Here is a 22,331-nt window from a genome sequence, read left to right on the forward strand (position 1 = left end):
TGAACCTGAGGTGCCTGACTCTAAAGCTATATAGGATGAAATATATAAACTGCAAACATGGAAGTGGCAAATGAAAAGACTGGAAAAACTGACATCTTTGTTTCAGACTAAAGGGCTAAATCTTATCCTGCAAGTGAAGAACCACTTATGATTTTTAAGCTTGGGAATATATAATATACTTGGCTTTAGGAAGAGAATTCATTAACAGTGTGGAAGAAGAATCAGAACAAAGAGAGACGCAGAGTAAGGACACTCCTAATGAACCAGTACAACAGCCACATAGTTAAGACAAGAAATGGGCCTTAAACTAACATGGTCAGGACTGAAAGAGGTTGTGGGACATAAAACTGACATGACAGGATGAGACAAAAAATGTTGAAAAGACTGTCTCTAAATTTCTGTTTTAGGGAATAAAGATGAACAAAAACAGTGTGAAGGAAGCAGAATTTGGTAAGACTAGACTAATGGAGACCAGTTTTGGTTAATTCCAATGCTGATGGAAATTCCAATGGTGATGAACTACAGCAGTTAGAAAAGGGTCTGGAACTAGTCTGATAAAACTAGATTGGGAATTTGTTCTGAAAGTTCAAGTTTTACAAAGCCATTATTTCTGACTTTTCTTTGGGAAGATGCTAATAGGCCTGGGGTATTAGATCATAGTATCATTAGGTCAAAGTAGCTTGCATAATTTAATAAGCAAGTCAAGTCTTTTGGACTAGCCCAGTATCTTCTAGGAACAAATTTTCATTCATAGTGGTGTTTTAGATGTACACAAAGATTCGCTTCTAAACTAATGACAAGCTACTATAGAAGTATTTAACTAAAAACCTAATAATTTCATGCACATTAATTAAAAAATAGAAAGATGTGAAAGGAAAAGTTGAAAACAAATGAGAATATTAATCTTATATCTTCAGAAGTACAATGTCTTTATAAAGAGTAACCTAATCCAAATGGTAATATCACACTCATGCAATCCACTTAATTTTGCTTGGATTCTGAGAAGGGGAATGGGTAAAGTTCTTTATTGGGAAAAAAGGTAAAAAAAAAACCTGTTAAAAAAAACTAACCACTGGAATAACATCAACTCAAATATTAAGGTACTCTCTATATATTCTTTCTATCCACTAAAAATATACATTCAAAAACAGAACTGATTTTCTTAAGTTTTTCAAATAGTATTTGACACAGAAAAATACCATGATACCAAACTCTAAAACACACTGTATCTCATATTTAAATGTAAGCACTGACTCTGCATTTCCCAAGCTAATCTGGACATAAAAGCCCTTTCCATGTAACGACTGTTAACATTTTACATAACCAGTATTCTCATAAAAACACTTTGGGAAACACTGGCATAAAAGTCAGAACTCTTTGGCAAAGTATAGAAGACCCTCCTTGATCTGTTTGCTACTTACTTCATGAACCTCATCTCCTAGTCTACAAAGTCTTCACCCAAACTGCCCAGTCACGTTATCTTTCACCTGAGAGCCAGCTATAATGTCTTGCCTAAATAATATAATTCTCCTTCATCTCAGGCTTACTTGTCATACTTTCCCTTGCTTTCCAATTCCAATAGGATTTCTTTTTTGAGTTCCTGTAGCATTCACTGAAGAATAATTACATGTATTATTAGGAACCCAGTCTGACTTCTATCAAAAAGGTCAAGCACACAGCAGGTGCTCAATAAATACTCGCTAAACAAAAGGGACTCATATACTGCTGCTAGAAGAATATATGTAATAAAGAAGTTTTGATACGGTTGTTTTCTTTTCAGACATGTTGTAAATAACTACTGAATGAAAATACTTCTTATCATAGTTCAGTTCAGTCACTCAGTTGTGTCCGACTCCTTGTGATCCCATGAACTGCAGCACGCCAGGCCTCCCTGTCCATCACCAACTCCTGGAGTTTACTCAAACTCATGTCCATTGAGTCGGTGACGCCATCTAACCATCTCATTCTCTGTCGTCCTCCTGCCTTCCATCTTTCCCAACATCAGGGTCTTTTCAAATGAGTCAGCTCTTCGCATCAGGTGGCCAAAATACTGGAGTTCCAGCTTCAACATCAGTCCTTCCAATGATAAGGTTATGATGGATCCCAACCTATTTTTCTAGTCACATTTCCCATGGTTTGCCTTACTCATCCTATTTGCTTACTAAATAGCAGTTCTTGTACTTGAAAATGCACTTCTTTATATTCACTAACCACAATGATATTCAGTATTTCCTTCAATCCCGAATACCAGCAATTAACAAGGCAGCATTGGGTGCTATTAGGTGACTGTTAATAATGGAAATTTCAAATATTTTCACATATTATAGCTTTGGATATCTCAAAATTTTATGCTTGTCACTACTTCAAAATTCTTGAAGTTATTAGATCTGCTACTAGAATCTGTTACTATGCTTATAAAAAAGTAACATATTACTAAACTGTATCTGTTTTTGTACTATTTTGATAATTATACTTCAATATAATTGGGTTTACCTTTATGATATATACTCGGGCTTCCTAAGTGCTTTGGATTATGCGTTTAAAAATATTATTCTGAGGAGGGGGTCCATAGGGTTCAGACTGCCAGAGGAGTACATGGCAAGTGGGTTCTTTACCACTAGCACTGCCGGGGGAGGACAGCTGAGCTCTGAGTGCTTATCAAAAAGACAACAGATGGGATGATGACATCCTGATACAGCCTACTTCACTCTTATAGTAAAACAATTCTACTTCTAAAAATAACTTCTTTATTTTATGTCTTTGTCATAAATAAATGGATTAAAGCAACTGCAAAAAAAAAAAAATTATTCTGAGGAGGGGGTCCATAGGGTTCAGACTGCCAGAGGAGTACATGGTACAATTAAAGGAAAAAAGTGCCTGCTTTAAGGCAGAGCAGATCTCGTTTATCTTTCTTCATTCATAGCATACTGCAGGTACACAAGAATTGATGTATGCTCTCAAACTGACTCTACTCTTTCTAAAATATTTCCTTCTATGGTCCCCTTTCTCAATAAGATTATTTATACTTTTTGATTTTAGGTGAATGACTCCTAAACCAAATACATCTTAACCTATTTGGAGTCATGTACTTTCTTAATTGCTTGGCTGAAAGAAATAGAAATACTCATCTCTACAAATCTGTAGGTCACCTGGTTATAAAAAAAGACAATTTTGATTTTTGAGGGAACTTAAAATTTTAAATCCAGAATATAATACTTCTCATAGGTATCACTGAGGGGAAAGAAATGTGTGTGTGGGGGAATGTTTAACAGAAGTTCCACAAATTACAGAAGATAATGAAGGGTTTTGGAAGGCAAAATGGTAAATGAGTCTTTTCTAACCCATGTCAGAATGGTTACTGCATTAATCTGTAAATCAAATACTAACAAAGATAGCCAATTGGCAGGGACACTGACGAGCAGTAGGTCTAGAGTAAAACTATCCCTGGATTTAAGTCTAACTCTGCCATTTACAAGCTGTGAGAGCCTGGGTGTTTAACTTTTACCTTGGTTTCCTCATCTGAAAACAGGAGATATTAGTATCTCAAGAGAGTTAATCAGAGGATGAAATTACATAATGTACACATAGACTAAGTGTAATCCTAGCGCGTAACACTCAACAATTCTGATCATATTAATCTCTATGTATTATTTAAACAACGCAGAAAGAGGCAAGACATGACGAAGATGACAAAAATGCTCTTGGAAAAGAATGCCATTTATATACGCATACTTTAAAATTATGTACTTAATTAGATGAAAAATTATCTCTTTTTGTAATCTAAACATTCATATTAGAGTACATACCGGATCAACTTGCCATATGATAACTGTCGTATCTTTTGATCCTGTTGCTAATTTAGTGCCATCGTTAGAGAATTTACAGAACCATACTTCATTACAATGCTCCGTAAGTATCTGCTGAGTATAACATGGGAACTGCCTCCTAAAACAAACAAATCCACAAATAATTACTCTTAAAATCAATTAAGAGTAATAATAATGAAAATGTTAAAAAAAAACTGATGAAACATTTTTTGCTCAGATTAAGTCAATTCATATAAACAAAAATTAACCAGGTCTTCATGTTTGTCTTTGTTAAGTGGCTGGGATCAGGTTGTTTTAGAAGAAATAATGTACATTTTCATTGATATAAAAGCAAGTTGGTGTGACAAACAGAATAGGCACTGTAGAGAATCTGGGGTTACAAGCTTTGGTATCTTTGCCAAGCCATTTAACTCCTGAGTCTCAGCTCTCTCATCTATAAAACAAGATGAAACTACCAAGGTTCTTAGGGTTCCTATAAGGATGAGAAATACATCAAAAATTCCTGGAATGCAACAGTCATTCAAAAGTGGACAGTTAGTATTACTTTGGGGACAGCACAAGAGAAGTGCAATATATGGTAGAGGCCGTAGTGGTCAAAGTCTTAAGAATGGGGGCAGAAAAGTCTGAGAGACTCAGGTTCATATCCTGGCTACTTACTGTGATTCTGAGAAACCTAATCTCTCTAAATCTCAATATATCCAACCATAACCTAAAGACAAGAGTACTTTATAGAATTCCTTATACAAGGATGAAATAAAAAAGGATGAGACAATGAATGTAAAGCATTTAAACTGGCTCTGATGTTTAGCTAGTACTTTAAAAAGTTGCAGTTATATATTAAAGACAGAATTCTATGATTAACTTCACTAAGTTAAAGAGAAAAAAGTTAAGACTATTCTCATTAAGTATTCACTTTTAAAAACCATTCTATCCTTTTCCAGTTTATCAGCACCGTTCACTAGAGCTTCCTGTGATAATTCCAACGTTATATACCTGTACTATACAATCTGATAACCCTAGCTATATGTGTCTACTGAGCATCTGAAAAGTGGCTAGCATACTTGTGGAACTTGGATTTTTTCACTTAATTTAACTTAAATTATTTTTCATTTAAATGTAAATGTAATCACTGGCTACTGTTAGGACAATACAGATCTGTACTGTAAAAGTTACTTAAACATTAATGGGTAAACTCTTAAGTCCATTTTAAAAAATGCTGTTTTAGGCTGCTAACTCATGTCCGACTCTCTTGTGACCCTGTGGATTGTAGCCTGCCAGGCTCTTCTGTCCATTGGATTTCCCAAGCAAGAACACTGGAGTGGGTTGCCATTTCTTTCTCCAGGGGGGCATCTTCCTGACCCAGGGACTGAACCTGCATCTCCTGTACTGGCAGATGGATTCTTTACCACTGAGCCACCAGGGAAGCCCCCCCTTGTTTGGGAACACCAAAGTGGCACTCAAATAGTCACTATTTTATTATTACTTAAGTAACCTTCTAAAAAGACTAGTAATTAAGCCCTTAGTTTATTAAAAGGCTAACTTTAGGGTATTAAAATGATAGTCTTTGTTTTCAAATAAATTTAAAATTTGTTAAAAATATAAGGATCTTCCTAAATCAAACTGAAAAAAGTAGCATTTAAATCAAGCTAAATACCTTAACATTCTATAAATATTTTATGATCCTTTACTAAAAACTAATACTTACAAAAATAAAAAGCTATCTGTGGAAACATCCTTCCATTGATTGTTGGTGGGAAAAAAACCTACACACAAAAAAACCTTCTACAGATTAAAAAAAAAAATTAAAAAATCCTGTACTTTACTGATCAAATTTAACCAAAATATATATATATATGCACTAATTGTGAAAAATATAAATATATATAATCTAACAAAATCTCTTCAATGCAGATCGGGAGAAAAAAAGCTCTGGTGTTGTGCTGACTGCATAAACCTGAGTACTACAGAAATCTGAAGAGTGAAGAGGTAATAAGGAAGGTACTGTGAATGTATAGTAGGCAACCATTTTAAGTTGGCTTTAAAGTGGAGGTATTGCAGCGGGTGGGGGGGAGGTGGGTGCGCAGTGACAACTAGGAAGACCTCCAATCATCAGTGGTTATCTCTGAGGAGCAAGAACTCTTTCATTCCTGTGTAAACAGAGTGCTTTCTATGCACGTCTGTAGGAGCCTGATCCCTGATCTGAGGGTTAGGAAAAGTCAGGCTAAATAAATATTGTCCAGCATTTACTTTCACAGATACTGGCATAGAAATTAAAGACCTTAAGAAAAATGGAGGTCATGTTCTCATACATTTCAGTTTCCAAACAGGAAGGCAAGCTCTCAACTTACTGATACCTCTTGAACCATAAAGTCTACCATATATACCTTTCAATGTATACCACCAGCAATAAATTCACATACCCAAAAAAAAAATTCGGGTTCACAATTGCCTTAATTTTAACACTGATCTCAAATTTTCAAAGGAGCTATTAAATATGAACTCATATAGTCTTTTAATCTATCTTCTCCTCCTACCTCTGTTCAACTGAAATGAAAAGACTTAAAAATTCTCATAAGCAAATAAAAAAGCAATGTTAAGGAGTAACAACGGATAAATAAAAAGGATCTCTAATCATTTCCTTTAAGTGCATCAAGTAATTATCCAATACTTTACAATAGTTCAATTATTACTATTTTTTAAATTGCAATGGGGGAGGGTGAAGTGAGAAATCAACTATATATGAAAGTAGTTTATGAGCAAGTAAAGATTTTCTTAAATCATAGTGTATATGGGCACATATATATGTTTTATGGTTATTCAGAAATTCGTCATCTTCCCAAAGTTCTCACACATATACACTCTTCTTCTTCCTAGTCATGTTATTTTCAATAGTTCTCCAAGATCTTTGACAAAAGAAATAGAGCATGTGCATTGCAGCTGTCATGTTTGGTTCACTAGACCCAAATAATTTTCTTCTGGAGTTTGAAAGGTTTCATATCTTGTTTTTCAGTATCTTAAAAATGAAAGCTCTGCTGAAATTTTGGAGATCATTATTAAAATGGTAGGGACTTTTATACTCAAAATAATTCTAACATCAAAAGTGAAGCCTGAATTCTTATAAGTTAAACTATGCAGATGCATAGGTTATGACAACAAAACCCAAACCAGAAAATTAATACCTGTTATTACAAGTATTTCTAGTCAAAAGTTTACCTTCAACTAAAAAGCAGAGCTTCCATTATGAAAAGTACTTCCATGATCTTCATGAGCATAAAATAATTTGGGCCACAGTTAAAATAATCATAATGTCTGGGAGGGGGTGGATGGGGCGGGGGCAAGGGGGGTGGGGTGGGGATTGGGAAGGGTAATAACTAAGTGGTCTCTGGCATCCAAAGACAACAAAGGCTTGGGTCACTGGCATTCTCACACAGGATCACTTACAATTTCTTTAAAAAAAAAAAAAGGCCAGATACAAAAAATGACCAACCAAACCCACAGACAAGTAAAGGAACAAACAGGCCAACCAGCTTCAGTTCTCAAAGAGTAATTTCCTATATAAACATATACAAATTTCTCTTAATTGTCAACTTCAGTGGTTCTAGCTGTATTTGTAAATGCTAAAGCAAACATGAATTGCTTTATGGTGACAGGATAAAACTCTTAAAACAAAATCCTAACATTTTAATAAATTTCGTAAGTGAGTTTGTAAAATGTTAGCCTACTTTAAAATATAAAACATTTTCCTCTTACCTACTACAAACATGATCTATAAGCAGAGACACAGAATCTAGATTACTATCAAGTTTGGTATTGTGATAGAGGCACCGATCCCTTTGTAGTTCCACCGCCTGCCGCAGGAGAGTCTGTAAACGCCGTGGGGGAAGCATCACTGATGGTGGTAAATAGGCTTTAATAGAAGATATTTTTAAAAAGAGAAATAAAAATTAAAATTAAAAAACCAAACAGAACAGTTTACTTTTACTTAGGACATCTGACTCATCTTCTATTGTGCCTGCCCCTACCTGCGTGGTGTCCCGACCTTTAAACAGAGCAGTTCTGGGTGAAATGAAGTAACATGTACGCTTTATGAGTATCTGTCAGCAACTACAGCTACGCTGTCACTAGAATGAATACACTTGGGTAGGAGAGCTTTAATTTGCAAGTGAATTTCCTAAAACAACAACAAAAACATAACAAAACAAAAATTCGACAGAAAATGAAAAGGTAGTGATGATGAAAATAAAATCTAAAGATATTTGTGACCCACAGGTAGATGAAGCATCACTAAAAGTATAAGAAAAATCTCCACTTAACAAGGAGCAAACCAAAATGGAGGAAGAACTCAAGTTCCAGGTTTCATCAAATTGTATCTAATGCCAAGGTACTGTGAAAATGCAGGGAATAACTGGTGTTTTTATTATCGATACCAATCTATTTCAATCCTTTAATGTCTTATCCCTCCACAACATGGTTTTCTGATTCTGAAGTATCTCTACTCTCACTTCAATATGAAAATATAGGATATGGTTTAACTAAAGAGGGAAAGACAGTTTTTTACTATAAAGATGTGGCAAAAAGGAAATGTCTGCTGTAATTTGGAAGTTATATAAAAATATTTGGAGGGAGGGTAAAACAATTTACCAAAGGAAACTGGTGCTTTACGCTTGAAATCAACAAAAAAAATAGGCACACCTCAGAGGTTTTGAGGGTTCGGTTCTAGATCACTGAAATAAAGCCAACATCACAATAAAGTGAGCTACAGAAACTTTTTTGGTTTCCCAGCACATATAAAAGTTGTGGTTATACTATACTGTAGTGTATTACGTGTGCAACAGCATTATGTCTAAAAAACTATACAAGCTTTAATTAAAAAACACTTTATTACTAAAAAATGCTAACCATAATTTGACAACTCAGGGTTGCCACAAACCTTCAATCTATAAAAAAAATGCACTATCTATGAAGCACAATGAGGTCTGCTTCTATCTAAAACACTTGTGGCTTAAAGCTGTGGTTTCCATGTTTTTTCTCTAACCACAGTAGTTCTCCCCCAAACAAAATCTTAAGGGGAGCATCACTACATAAAAGAAATGGAAGGAGACAAGCTCTGGGACCAGCATCCACTCACTGACTCCTGAGGTTTAGCTTCTTTGACTCCACGGTGGATTTTGAAGCCTCTGGTTTAAAGGGCGTCCTAATGGATCTCCCCCCTCATTCCTCCTATATAACCACTTGTTAAGAGTATGTCTAGATGTAAGTCTTGCTAATGGATTCATAGTATCCTTTCTAAGAGAACATACAGAAACATCAAAGATGAAGATGCTTACTCTGAAGTTTGTCCAGCAGTTTGGATCGGGAAGCTGTTCCTTTGCCTTCCCATTCTGCTTTTGCACGTAGGTCTTCTGCATGGCTACACATCAGATACCTAAAAAATATGACAAAGAAAGCACCAAATATCAAACCTTTTTCTTGGGATTAAACATCATGGATAAATACTGATTATACTCTGGAGATCTAGTTCTTACAAGAAATAGAAATATATATCAAGAAGAAATTTCTATAGTGGACCCAATTCATTAATACAATCTGGCACCTGAATATAAGTTACAGCAGGACAGACATTATTATTTGCTATCAATTAATAGAAGGTATCCTTAGATTTGGTACTTTCCTTATAGCTCAGCTGGTAAACAATCTGACTGCAATGCAGGAGACCTGGGTTCAATTGCTGGGCTGGGAAGATCCCCTGGAGCAGGAAATGGTAACCCACTCCAGCATTCTTGCCTGGAGAATTCCATGGACAGAAGGGCCTGGCGGGCTACACTGCATGGGCTCACAAGAGTTGGACACGACTTAGTGACTAAACAACCACCAGTATCCTTAGATTTACTGTTACGTATCATTATACACATGTAGCTCTTATGGTGTGCCGAGCTCTGTTCTTTACTAAGCACTCAACATATATTGGTTCATTTTATGTTCATACCGATCCTCTATGAAGTAAACACTATTATTCTATTTTTATAAATGAGGAAACTAGGGCACAGAAAGCTTAAGGAACTGGCATAGGAGAGGCAAAGTAGAAAAATAAACTGAGGCACTGTAGCTGTAGAACTTGCTCTTAATCACTATGCTAACTTAATTGCTCCTGAATAGTTAAGACAAAACAAAACAAAAAACCCTCAACAAAAAACCTTCAAAGATATTCATACTAAGTTAAATAAACAAAAACAACATATCTTCAAGAGTTTATCATAAATGCCACTCAAGAAATGGTATAACTAGATAATCACCCTTGTGTGATCTTATGAAAGTTATTGAGATCCCAAAGAAGAACATTTGGGTACTATTTTATTACTCACTATATATGCCAAAGGAGGTATAAATGCTAAATTCATGGATTCTGGAGAATACATAAAGGCCCCCTGCTGGAAGTGTGACTCTAACCTTGTTCTACCTCTACTCAGAACTGGCTTTAAAAGTAAAAGTGAAGGCATTAATCAAACATGGAGATTAGACCTGGCAAGTAACTCTCCTCCTATTCTGCCTCATACTCTGGCCTCAGACCAATCTGTTCTTATTTGTAAAAAGGATATTAAGAAGGGAAGTAGTAAGGATTAAATAAGATGGAATACATGAAGTACTTGGTCTACTATCTGGTATACATAAATGTATCAGTTAATATGAGTATCATCACTTTCTTAAACTGCATACTGCATTTAGTAAATTGCATTTAGCAGCTAAAGAATTTAATAGCCTCTTACCCAATAGCAGGACCACTTGTTCTCCTGCTATTTGCTATATAAATATGCCTTGACTGGAGCTTCCCAGGTGGCACTAGTGGTAAAGAATCCACCTGCCAACACAGGGAACTTGATGTGGGTTCGATCCCTGTGTGGGGAAGATCCCCTGGAGCATAGTTTGGCAACCCACTCCAGTATTCTTGCCTAGAGAATCCCCATGGACAGAAGAGCTTGGCGGGCTATAGTCCAAAGGGTCGCAGAGAGTCAAACATTACTGAAGTGACAGAGCATGCACACATGCCTTAGCTGATGAGAATTTGCTTTTTAATAGTGTAAGTAATCAGACTCACGAAATCCCATAAAAGAAGTTGGACACTACAAAAATTTTGGTTTCTAAAATAACTTTTTGGGAGGAAAATTATTAACAATTTTATGAAAAACTGTTTTAAAAAAATTTCCAAAAGTTATCCATGATTACTTCTGCTTCCTTTTGAATACATATTATACTTTAAGGTTTCAAATGTGTGTCTGTTTATGGGGGGGTCACATAGTATAACTCAAAGGACACTGAACTAAGAGGAAAAAACCATGTCAAATTTGATATCTGCCCTCTATGTGCAATTTCCTTATACAAACAATGTATGTCACAGTTAAAAGATTAAAATGCAAGGATGAAGTTTAAGTTTTTTGTTGGAAGAAGTGGGTAGAGGATCCTACCATTTACTGAGATGAGGAAAACTAGAGGAAGAACAGGTCTGTGGGGGTGGGTGGAGGGATCATGAGAATCAGGAATTTTTGTTCTGAACACCTAACTCTGAGATACCTATTACACATCCAAATGGACATTATCAAGCAGGCCATTAGATATATACGTTAGGAGTTCAGATGAGGGTAATTTTATGAGCCACTGGCATACAGATTGTATGTGAAGCCATAGCACAGAAGGAGATCACATAGGAAGTGTGTGTAGACAGAAAGAGGGAGGACCAGAACCAAGGTCTTGGGCCCTCTAACATTTAAAGGGTTGATATGAGGATAAAATGAGACTGTGTACATAAAATGCTTAGCAAGGACCTGCTACAAGTATATGTTTAGAAAAAACGCAACAACACTGGAAACGTCACTGCTTATTTTATCTACAGAACATTATGCCATAGGACTTATACAGAAGATCATGAAATGGCATTTCATTGTCGATACATATTTCTTTTCATTCACTTAAATACCTCTATTCTAATATGGAAAGCTTCCTAGGATGACAAAAATAGTTTGAACACACATAAGTGAAACTACCCAACAAGTATCACCCAAGAATTTAGCAATACTCAGATCTTGGGAAAATGTTAAAAGAAATGCAACTCTGGAATGGTAACCTTGATACAAATAGCTTCTCCCTCAACCTGAAGTCTAAGAACTGAGCTTCCTTACCCACTAAGAACATGAATGCGCTCTGTATTGTATTTCAGTGGCGTCAATTCACAGCGTAGAACTTGAAGTGCCTCCAGGACCTTGCCATCCTCCAGGTATTCCAGGTACTTCTGCTGCAGCAGCAAAAACTTCATCCTCTGACATGACAGAAAGCAGCAGTCAGGGGAAAAAAGTTGATGGAGGTTTCAGAAAATGTTTGTGCCTAAACAGAACAGTAGAAACCATTCTACTATGCCCTTTGAAAATAATTTTTATAAAGCTTTAAAATGACTCAAAATATCTATTTAACAGGGTCACAACAGAGGACATGTGACTCAATTGATCAATTTTACATCTTAATAAAACTCTGCTTTAAATGAATAATCTCAAATTAGAAAAGATCATTAGTGACCAAGGCATCAACATTGGAGAAAATCTTATTCCGTCCTCAAAACATTCACCTATAATTTTATTTCTGTGAAAATTTAGAACTACTTCAAATATTCTAAATTTGCTTTTAAATAAGCCTGACTTCTCTAATGGGTATTGGGGGGGATTCACGCAACAAGTTTAAAAAAGATGGCAGAAAAACCAGTTAATGAAGGAATTAGTCAAAAGCCACAATGTGAAAGAGGGACTAAGTAGACCAAAAGCAGAACTGGAGCCGCTGGGTCGAAGCTACAAAGTGTCAGATTTTGGCTTATCAAAGGTAAGAGGAGTTGACCAGCAACTGGACTAGAGGTTGGCGTGCAAAGTACTGGGTTTCCTATGATTAAAGTGGACAAGCATGAGCTTGATGGACTCACTCTCTCCAGGTGGCAATAAAGGGATGCCTACAACTGAAGGTGAAACTGGAAGGTCTTTGTGTACTGGCAGCATCTCATCCTGAGGCATTTCACTATATAGCACTACTATCAACTCTTCCCTCCCCACAAAGGACAAACCATTTCCAGCTTATGGAGAAGCCCTTGCACATTTAGTTTTTTTCTGATATATGTTTAACTTTAATACTTTTAATGTTCCTTTACTCCGTTACTTTACTTTTAACTTGAAAGTGATCATCACTCATTTAGCAGCTTTCTGCTAGACAAAAGAGTTTTTACTAACATTAAGTTTGGAATTTCTTTTAAACCTTAAACCTAATTAAAGACCATTACTTGGAGGGTTAGGGTTTCATCTATCATATCTGCTACTTGTGGCGCTTAAGCAAGCCAAATGATGCAGATAGAAAAGTTGACAGGAAATGTTAGTCATACTTAGAGATGCCAAGGAATATAGCAGTAAAGATCTCAAATCCATTTAAAAGAAAACCTCAAATGACTTTTTTTCTTCAATAAGACACTTACTTTAAAAAATAAGGTACTGCTGTCAAAAATGGCATGGAGAAATTATCTTTTACTTAAAAATTAACAGTATAATGAAATGTTCTATAGGATTCTCTTTTAGGGAGTATTTAGAAAGGAAAGCTTAACCTACAAGTTTATAAAAATGGTTTCTAAAGAAAGTAAACAAAACACACCCTCCCATATAACTTAGGCATACGTTTAAATACATCTTTTACAATATACATTGCTTATGTCTGATAATAATCTAATCTTAAACTGACAATTAAAGGACAGAAAAAATTTCAAACTATGAGATAAGCTCCTGTAACTCTAGAAAAATTACATTTACCAAATTTTACACATAAAGTTAGACTAATGAATGTTTCAGAAACAGGTTACCAAGATGCCTTGAAACATATAACCTAATGTTAATCTCTAGATGGCAAATAAAATATTTAAAGTCCATCACGTGACAAAAACCAAAAGACTAAATAAAAAAATCTAAAAATCAAAGGATTTTAAAGTTACTGTGGGTATTCTTACCATTTTATCTTCTGAAAAGAACATCAACTCTTTATGAAAATGAAGCATTCATATATTTCCATTTATCAACAAACTGTTAAGAGTTTCATTTTACAGTGTTTTTGAATCAACCTCAAGTATCTTTTACTTGCAGAATTTTTTCATTTAAACGCCATTGGTGGCATATGTATTTAATTTCACTAAATTTTCTTAGTAATTGAGAATTTTGGGGAAAATTTTGTTTTAATTCAGGCCACGTCTTAATTTGTGGGATATAAATCATTTAGGTTCTATGTACGCCTCCTTGCCCATTCCAATCTGTGTAGGGACAGTGCCCCAAGAGCTATTTCCTATTTCCCCCTTACTTTCCCATCAATATTCTACTACAACATGCTCCTCTTCTAAGGGGCAGAGGCAGGGCAGGAGAGAAGAGAAAGGCAGAGTAAAACTTTGAGAGAAGCCAATATAAACACACACTTCTGCATGTACAGGGAATGCTATAAAAGCAGTGCAAGAACATTTCTCTATGAGTCATTTTATCCAGATTAAGACACAGAATATCCTCAAACAGATACCAATTTCTGGTAGTGTGCATGGTAACTAATGTTACTGGCCAAGAACAGCTAGAGTTTTGGTTGAGAAACTGTTTATTCTGCTAAGAATCAATTTCAGTATTTGACACATATGATAAAGATAGAGAAAGTAAAGCCATTATTTTACCTTCCAAAATTTAAAGCGCAAAAGTATTAATACATTTTCAAAAAAATGAACATCTTTCACAAAAGATGTTAATTATTTACTGAAAAAATTTAAAGAATCAAGCAAAATTAAAGCTTGCTGAGGTTGGGATGTGGTTTTACAATGTTTTTTTTAAAAAGATGACATGCTTCTTACATGAAGGGGAAAAGAAAACAGGTTGAGAAAATAAACTCTTCTTACATCTTTCCCCACCTCCTAACTAGACCTCTGTAAGAGATTATTCTTAATCTTTGATAATTTTTCAGCATCTTTGGTCCTAGCAGAAATTCTCTCTTATTATCTAATAAAAACCTGAAATTGGTAAGTGACTAGGTAGGATAGCTTGAAAGATAGTGTATGTGGTAAATCCTGCATATGAGGTGAACCTGCATAACCTAGTGCATGTGGTAGATCTTTAGGATTTAGGTTGTCCCCCACCACCCTATCCATTGTTTGGATTTACCGTTTTCTCCCATATAATTAAACTGAACTCAATGTGAAGTTCTGAAACTCAGAACTTATGATATAGAGAAAGTCTGGTTATCAAGGGCAGACTCCTAGCTAACTTAGTAGTGATTCTGATTAACTCTGAAATAAGGTTATAACCAAGTTATATCAATTAAATCATGACTCAGAGAAAGAGGAAATGAATTATATTTAAACTATGGCTTTCAAAATGTCTCACTATTTGACTTTAAAATACACTAGTAAATTTTTGTACATTAAGTTAATATTTGAACACTTTTGTTAAGCATGTTTCTATTATATTAAGAATCAAACATTTCTAGACATATAAAATTTTCTGTTATTGATCTCAAATATCTACCCAAATTCTCTAGACATGGCTAAGCATATCTGAACCCAAATTAAAATATGTTGATTCATAGGTTCAGGTTCCAGAAACTCCAGAAAAAAATTCTGCTATTCGTAGAATCATTTGACTATGAACAATTTAAAAATATGGGGGCTGAGAGGGAGAGTGGACTGGGTCAACAGAAACATTCAGGTTTAAAAAGAAAATACAATTTTAGTCTAGACTAAGTCATCAAATGTGTCTGGGTATACAATTAAAATAATTATGTTTTTTAAAAAAACCCAAATAGTTGTCTTCTAAGGTATTATTACAAATTTATGCTTACATTAGATTATCTTTTAGAGATGGAGTGGAGGAAAGGAGTATATCTAAACATAATTAGGTGAAAAAATGTGACCTAAATCTTCAAAAGCAATTGACTCATTAATGTTTAAAGTGAGATACAGTTGGAACCCCTTTCTTTTATAAATACCTAAACAGTTTGATGGTGTGAGGCTCAGCCAGAGATTTTATCTTCATCTCTTATTAGATCCTAGAATGTTCTATAGACTGAACAGGCTGTAAAAAGAAAGGATTCCTCCTTATTATCTACAACTACCTCTCATCAGTTTACATGTTGCTTCTAATGAAGATTTCTAATGAGATATTTATAATCAAAATCCAATACAGAAGTCTCAAATTACTACAAATAAATAAGAAAAAAGAAGTGAGCCTATTAATAATTTTTACTACAAAGTTACAGATACAATTTGGTTGAAGCTTAAAAAAGGAAAACGATCCTCCAAGAAATCACACATTTTAAAATAGTCCATGGGCAAGTTCTCTACTGTCACCATACAAGTAGTGCTAATGTCCAATGGGAAAGGAACCCCAACTCTTATTTTGGCTTTTTAATTGTCTTTATATTAGGGTCACCTCCATTCTGTCAGGGCTAACAATGTATTAAAAAATTGTCCAATCAAAATTTACTTGGGTATCATTTAAAAAAAAAAAGCAACCCCCAAACATACTGATTGGGGAAAATTTACTTGCTAGAAAATTTGCAATCTTTCTGAATATAGATATTTAACTTCTGTGTTTCCATTTTAAAAATTTACCACAGAATTGATTATTCCACGAGTTAATTTATTATCAGGCATCTGATTCAATAGTAACTTAAACATTTTAGTATTTTAAGTGTTTATGGGGGGGAAAACCCACAAAACACTAGATCATCAATTTAAATGAATCCATATTTGTTCATATGGCTCCTCCCTTATTTCACTTGAAGTCCATTCTCTAGGATTATATTTTTATAAAAGATTAAGAATTTGAAAACTCTTATAATTAAGATTTTCTTTAAAAAAAAAAAAAAATCCCCCAAAACAGAACAGGAGGGTCTATTAGGTTTATAGACAAAAAGATTAATGTCTGACCCAATTAAAAACAAAATCAAAATGTAATAGTCAACAAACAGCTGGTTTCCCTACTTCACTTCCTATTCGCCTTCTTTCCCTCCCCCACCAGACAGGAAACTGCTTTTGACAACAAATGAATCAGCTAGAAGTTAAAAAGCCAGCAGCCAGCAGCTGATTCTTCATGGTTTCCAATCATAAGAACTTAGGAAAAAAAACTGATCTCCTCCTTTCCCTCACCAACATCTACTGAAGAATTAAAGCCTATTAGTATAAAAGATTCCTTAAGATTTATGAAAGAGGCTAACAGGTTAAACTTTGACATTGATCCTGTCAGGAAATAAGGGCAATAAGCAGAGCCCAATGGTCAAATTTGCATGAGTCCTCCACCAGAGTGATTTATGTCATACAAACTTTGACACTGTCAGTTCACACAACTGGAATGCAGGAATGGAAAATGATGAGCACACCAATGGAGCTGGTTCGAGTTAATTATAATTCCCAAAGATTTTTTTTTTTAAAAAAGATACTTAATGTGGTCAGCTACTTAAGGTTATATAGATATACATACACCCCAAAATGTTTTCTTTACCAGCACATTCAGTATTTTAAAGAATAAAAGGATAATTTATTCTTGATCCTATAAATATAAAACTCCTATTAATAGTATTGAGAGTGTAAAGATCTTTCAGTATAACTTAGTAGAAGCTTAATTTATAAACTAGGTTCAAAGGATATATTTATTAAATATGATTTTAAAAATATAAAGCTCAAACTTTAAAACATCATCAATATTCATTTTAGTTTACAAAGGTAATGATATGAAAATTATGGTCTTATCTTTTATAAGAAGCAGAAGCCTAGACTTATCAATAACCTACTAACATAAGCATAAATGTGAAACTAAGAACAAAAGTGTATTTACCACAATTATTCCCAACAACGTTTGAGAGATTTCAAGTGCGCCTCTTACCACAATAGCATGAGGAGAATGCACTAAAGGCTTTAGTTCATTCAGGTCATTTTCTGCCTGCAAAAATTGGTATAAGAGAAAAACAGAAATGTCACAAAATGCACATCAAATATATAATTTTAGCAGCAGTTACACAGCTCTATATGCCCTACTTTACCTTATCCCAGTCTCCTTCCATGACATGATTTCGGAATTTGGTAGCAGAAGGATGTTCTAAACGACATCCTGACTCTTGCATGAGGAGATCAACAGTCTGGCTGCAGGAGAGATACAGTGTAAAAAAGACCTGACCAACTTTAGGGTTTACTCTTCCAAATAAACTACTGTCTATGAAAACAGTTTCAAAAGTTCTTAAGCTAACCTCATGATGAAGGAAAAAGAAATAAACAGCTTTGATGTGCTTGGCTAAACAAACTTGAATTTTAAACTGCCATCTATGTTTACATCTAAAGTCAAAAACCTTCTTAAAACCAGAATCAAAATAAAATTCTTCCTTCATTTTATGCCTTTAATGAAGTATAAAATTTCTAAAAATGTGTTGTAACCAACTGGTTAAGACACATGAAAAACCATGATTTACATACTAGCCACATTACTACAGTTTGAAAGATTTTTTAAAAAATTGTTAGTTCCATACAAGGTGATGGAAATGACCTGTATTAGGTAAGAGCCTTACATCCAGGTATTATGTATGCAAAGAAATTCTAACAAGTCAATCTCTAAAATTAAAATAAATCCAGCATCAAAAAATCATTCCCTTTCTCTCTATACTAAAAATAGCAAATTTACTATGGTGTAGGTTCCAAACAGTCACGAGTTATTTCCTCCTGCTGCTGTCAGCTTGCTTCTTGTCTCAGCAATAGGTTCTGTTAGCATTTACAAAAATCTGTTTTCACACTAATCCTTTTCCTTAGGGAACAAAGTGAAATCTTCCTTCGATACATTTCTTTCAGAGCTTAAACGATTCACCACATGTGGTTTCTTCCATCAGATATTTTGATATCTCTAAGAATCTTTATCCATCTTACATACTTATGTTTCAATGCTTTCTTATTCAGCTCCATTTTTCAGCAAAAACAGTGCAATAATCTGCCTGAGAATCAAAATACTTATGTCACTCGTAAAAATGCTCTTTCACCTTCTCCCCAGAACAAATCTATAAATCCAAAAATACTAAGTGAAGGCTAGGTCTAAGAACTTATTTTATTTAATCTATGCTTTGAAGCTGGAAACTGACTGTTGCATGTTGTTTCCTAGTCTTATTCTGTCCGGTTCCTCCATCAGGCTCCACGGTACTCCCACCAATCCTACCGTCCACCCCCGCGCTTGGTTTTTCTTTGTGTGTATACAAAACGGGGGTGGGGTGGGGGGTTGGGGCCAAGGTCGTCTACCTTCACCCTACTTTAGGTACACAAGGCCATCTAAATTGTATCTGAAAATAAATGATTCACCAGATTCGATGTCCCTTTTTCAGGGGCAACCGCTTTCTTGGTATTACATTGGGATTTCAGACAAGTTAGTGGTAGGCCTCTTACACACACACAAGGGCCTTTACATGACATCAACATGGTATCTTACTTCATTATTCCCATCAGATTTATTTAGCAGCCTCCTTCCGAATGATCCCAGCCCCTCAGTTCCCATAAACACTTGTAACTGATTGTCTTTCCTGATTGGTAGTTTGCCTGGGTCGTCTGTCATGGTTGGGGGTGGGGAGGTGTCCCACAAAGATGCCTCTGAGATACACTTGAAAAACAAATCCTCCAAGGTTCATTATTTCCACCAGCTCTAATCCACCCCTCCCCCAACACATACAGAGACACACTCCCGCATCTGTCTTTATTGACAGACAATTAAGCTCTGAAGGTGTGTGGAGAGGGGTGCATCTTTGGGCTCCTACGCCCCCTCTGCCCCAACACTCCCAACCGCCTGTCTCCTCTCACAATTTGTCCGACTGATTGATTTTCCCTTATTTCCCTTCAGGTCAGCTCCTCCTCCCTGGTCGGCCTGTCTGGGCCGCGTCCTCCCGTGTCCTGGGCCCAGGGGTAATTCTCACTCTTTGACTGAGCTCCTTCCAGCGCGCCCCGTTCCCCTCGCCTCCCCGCCAGCTTCGGTCCCCTCGGTCCATCCACACCAGCTTGCCTGTAAGGGATACTTACTTGAGCCCTAAGCCATTCAAGTGCTGTCCTATTAGCCTAATGACATCCTCATCTGACTGGGAGAGCCGCTTCTTCTTCTTGAGGCTGCTGCCCAGTTCGGCGGTGGCCAAGGAAGAAGAGGCGGCGGTGGTGGCGGAGGCAGCGGCGACGGTGGCGGAGGCAGCGGCGGCGGCCCCGCCGGGGACCCCGTTATTGACATTCAGGCTGTTGCTATTGTTGTTGGAGGCGGAGGGGGCGGAAGGCAGGAGCCCATTGGCGTGGGCCAGGTCCCCCGCGGACGACGAGGACGAGGGGGACGACTCCCCGTTCTGGGCCGACAGGCAGGCGAGTTCCTGGGTCTGTCCCTGGCCCCCGCCGCCCCCTCCTCCTCCTCCGCCGCCGCCGCCGCCGCCGCCTCCTCCTCCTCCTGCCCCGTTGGCCTGCATGATGCTGCCGCTGACCAGGCTGTGGCCGCTACTTCGGTGGGGGACGGCAGCGGCGGCGGCGGAAGGGGCAGCAGCCGGGGGGAGTCCCACCACTACCACCACGGAGGAGGAGGAGGAGGAGGACGACGACGACGAGGAGGACGAGGACGACGAGGACGGAGGGGAGAGGCCTGCTCTGCCTGCCGAAGCCCCGGGCTCTCCTGCTCCCTCCGCCGCCGAGGCTCGGGGTTTCTTCCGCGGGGGCGGGGAGGCTCCGCCGGTGTCCGAGTCGGAGGAGGAGGAAGCGGAGGCCAGAGTTTCCTCGCCGAGAGAGGCCGTGGTGGGAAGCCGGTGGGGCGAGGCGGGGGAGGGGAGGCGGGGGCCGGGGACAGGGTCGGGGTGAGGGGGGGCCGGGGAGGCGGGGAGGGGGGTCAGGGTAAGGGGTGAGAGGAGGGGGAGGAGGAGGGAGAGGAGGAGGGGGAGAAGGAGGATCCGGGCCCTTTCCCCCCCCCCTCCCGGAGGCAGCTCGGGGTGCGCGGCCCGGGGGTCGGGCCGGGGGGGGCGCCGCGGGGCGGCTGCGGGAGGCTCGGGGCCCGCCGCTGGGCTAAGCCCCGGCGGTGGTGGCGGCGGCGGCGGCGGGCGGCAGCGGAGGCAGCTGCCGCCTCTGTCCTCGGGTCCGCTCCGCTCAGCTCCCTGGTGTGTTGATTCTTCCCCCAGCTGCTGCCTAATGGAGTCCAGGCGCTCGCGTCACAGGAAATGCCTATACTGCCCTCCTCACTCACTTCCGGTGGCAGGTATGGAACCTATAGGGGGGCCTGTCACCCGGCACGTGCGCCGGGGGCCGGCCGGGCGGGAGGGGAGGAAGGCCGGCGGGCCGGCGGGGGGCCGACCCCGACCCCGACCCCGACCCGACCCGACCAGATCCGCCCCGGAGCCCGGGCCTGGCCGGCTGGGCCTCGCCCCCAGCGCCCCTGGCAGGGCTGCCTCGGCGAGGAGTAAGTTTGTAACCGCCCTCCGAGGCTGGGCGTGCACAGGAGGACGGCGATCTCGATCGTGTGCGCGAGAAATGTGCGTGTGGACCCCGGGGTGACCTAGAAACGCCAGGGGTGCGGAGGGACTGCAGATTCTCTATCCCCGGCCGAGGACGGGGTCGAGCAGGTGGCGAGGTTTTTGTCACGAGAACGGAGAGGCACAGGGCTGTGGTAGGCCCTGTCGACTCGCTCAATGGTAACCAGGACTCGCCGGCTCTCGGTTTGAGTGTGGAAAAATCGAATTTCCACAGCCAGGTGCCACACACAGTTGTCGTGCCTGGGCCATCCTTGGAGGTTTGAGATGATGAGCCTGGGAGACTGTGTTCCACCCGGGGGAGATGGAATAATGGCTAAGAGCAATATCTGATGGGGACAAGGAGTCAGAAAAAGGCTGTGGGTGTAGAGAGGCGGGGAGGGACTCTGCTGAGGGGCTTTCACTTAGCTTTTGCCCAGCATCTCCTTCTCCCTTCCAGTTGCCTCTTGAGTCACTGCTCAGTTTAGGCAGCAGTAATAGAGACCAAACAGCTTCATCCAAAACATGCATCTCAGGGAGTATTTAGACTCAACTTGAGATCCAGGCTTAAATGTTTAGGCTAACTGCGAGGCTTCAGTGTCGCTGTAACTTAACCTATTTATGTGGCTGTAGAAATGCAGCAACCAAGAGCTAGGCTGAGTCTTGATCATTGGTAAATAGTCTCCATTACCCCAAACAATTATTTACATATATGTGGTCGATAGCATATACACCTGACATGTACAGAGATTTTCTCAGACATTTAACAATCTTATTCTGAAGTAGTTTCCATGTGGAAAAACAGACTCAACAATGGAGTATATTACAGCTCAGAAATCTCAAAAGTTTATAGCGCAAAATAACTTTGAGGCTTTTGTTTAGGTTTCTGAAGTTAGAAAAATTCGTCGCTCAGTTGGTAAAGAATCTGCTTGCAATGCAGGAAACTGGGATTCGATTCCTGGGCTGGGAAGATCCCCTGGA

General features: G+C 38.4%; 1 protein-coding gene across 2 annotated transcripts in view; it reads right to left on the reverse strand.

Annotated features, from left to right (window-relative positions):
- The window catches only part of WDR26 (WD repeat domain 26), a 36,535-nt gene extending 15,842 nt beyond the window's left edge, over positions 1 to 20,693 (reverse strand). The window contains exons 1-7 of one of the 2 annotated variants that reach the window (XM_065938407.1): positions 19,903 to 20,693; positions 17,901 to 18,000; positions 17,696 to 17,800; positions 11,999 to 12,135; positions 9,155 to 9,252; positions 7,578 to 7,734; positions 3,807 to 3,945 (exon numbers count right to left, since the gene is read on the reverse strand). In XM_065938407.1, coding sequence (XP_065794479.1) covers positions 3,807 to 3,945; positions 7,578 to 7,734; positions 9,155 to 9,252; positions 11,999 to 12,135; positions 17,696 to 17,800; positions 17,901 to 18,000; positions 19,903 to 20,327 — 1,161 coding nt within the window. In that variant the 5' untranslated portion in view covers positions 20,328 to 20,693. The remainder of the gene's footprint in view (positions 1 to 3,806; positions 3,946 to 7,577; positions 7,735 to 9,154; positions 9,253 to 11,998; positions 12,136 to 17,695; positions 17,801 to 17,900; positions 18,001 to 19,902) is intronic. The other variant, XM_065938409.1, reaches the window with a different exon arrangement.
- Positions 20,694 to 22,331: the final 1,638 nt, after the last annotated feature.

This window comes from Muntiacus reevesi, chromosome 5 (genome assembly GCF_963930625.1).
Source record: "Muntiacus reevesi chromosome 5, mMunRee1.1, whole genome shotgun sequence".
In the NCBI taxonomy this organism is placed as follows: Eukaryota; Metazoa; Chordata; class Mammalia; order Artiodactyla; family Cervidae; genus Muntiacus; species Muntiacus reevesi.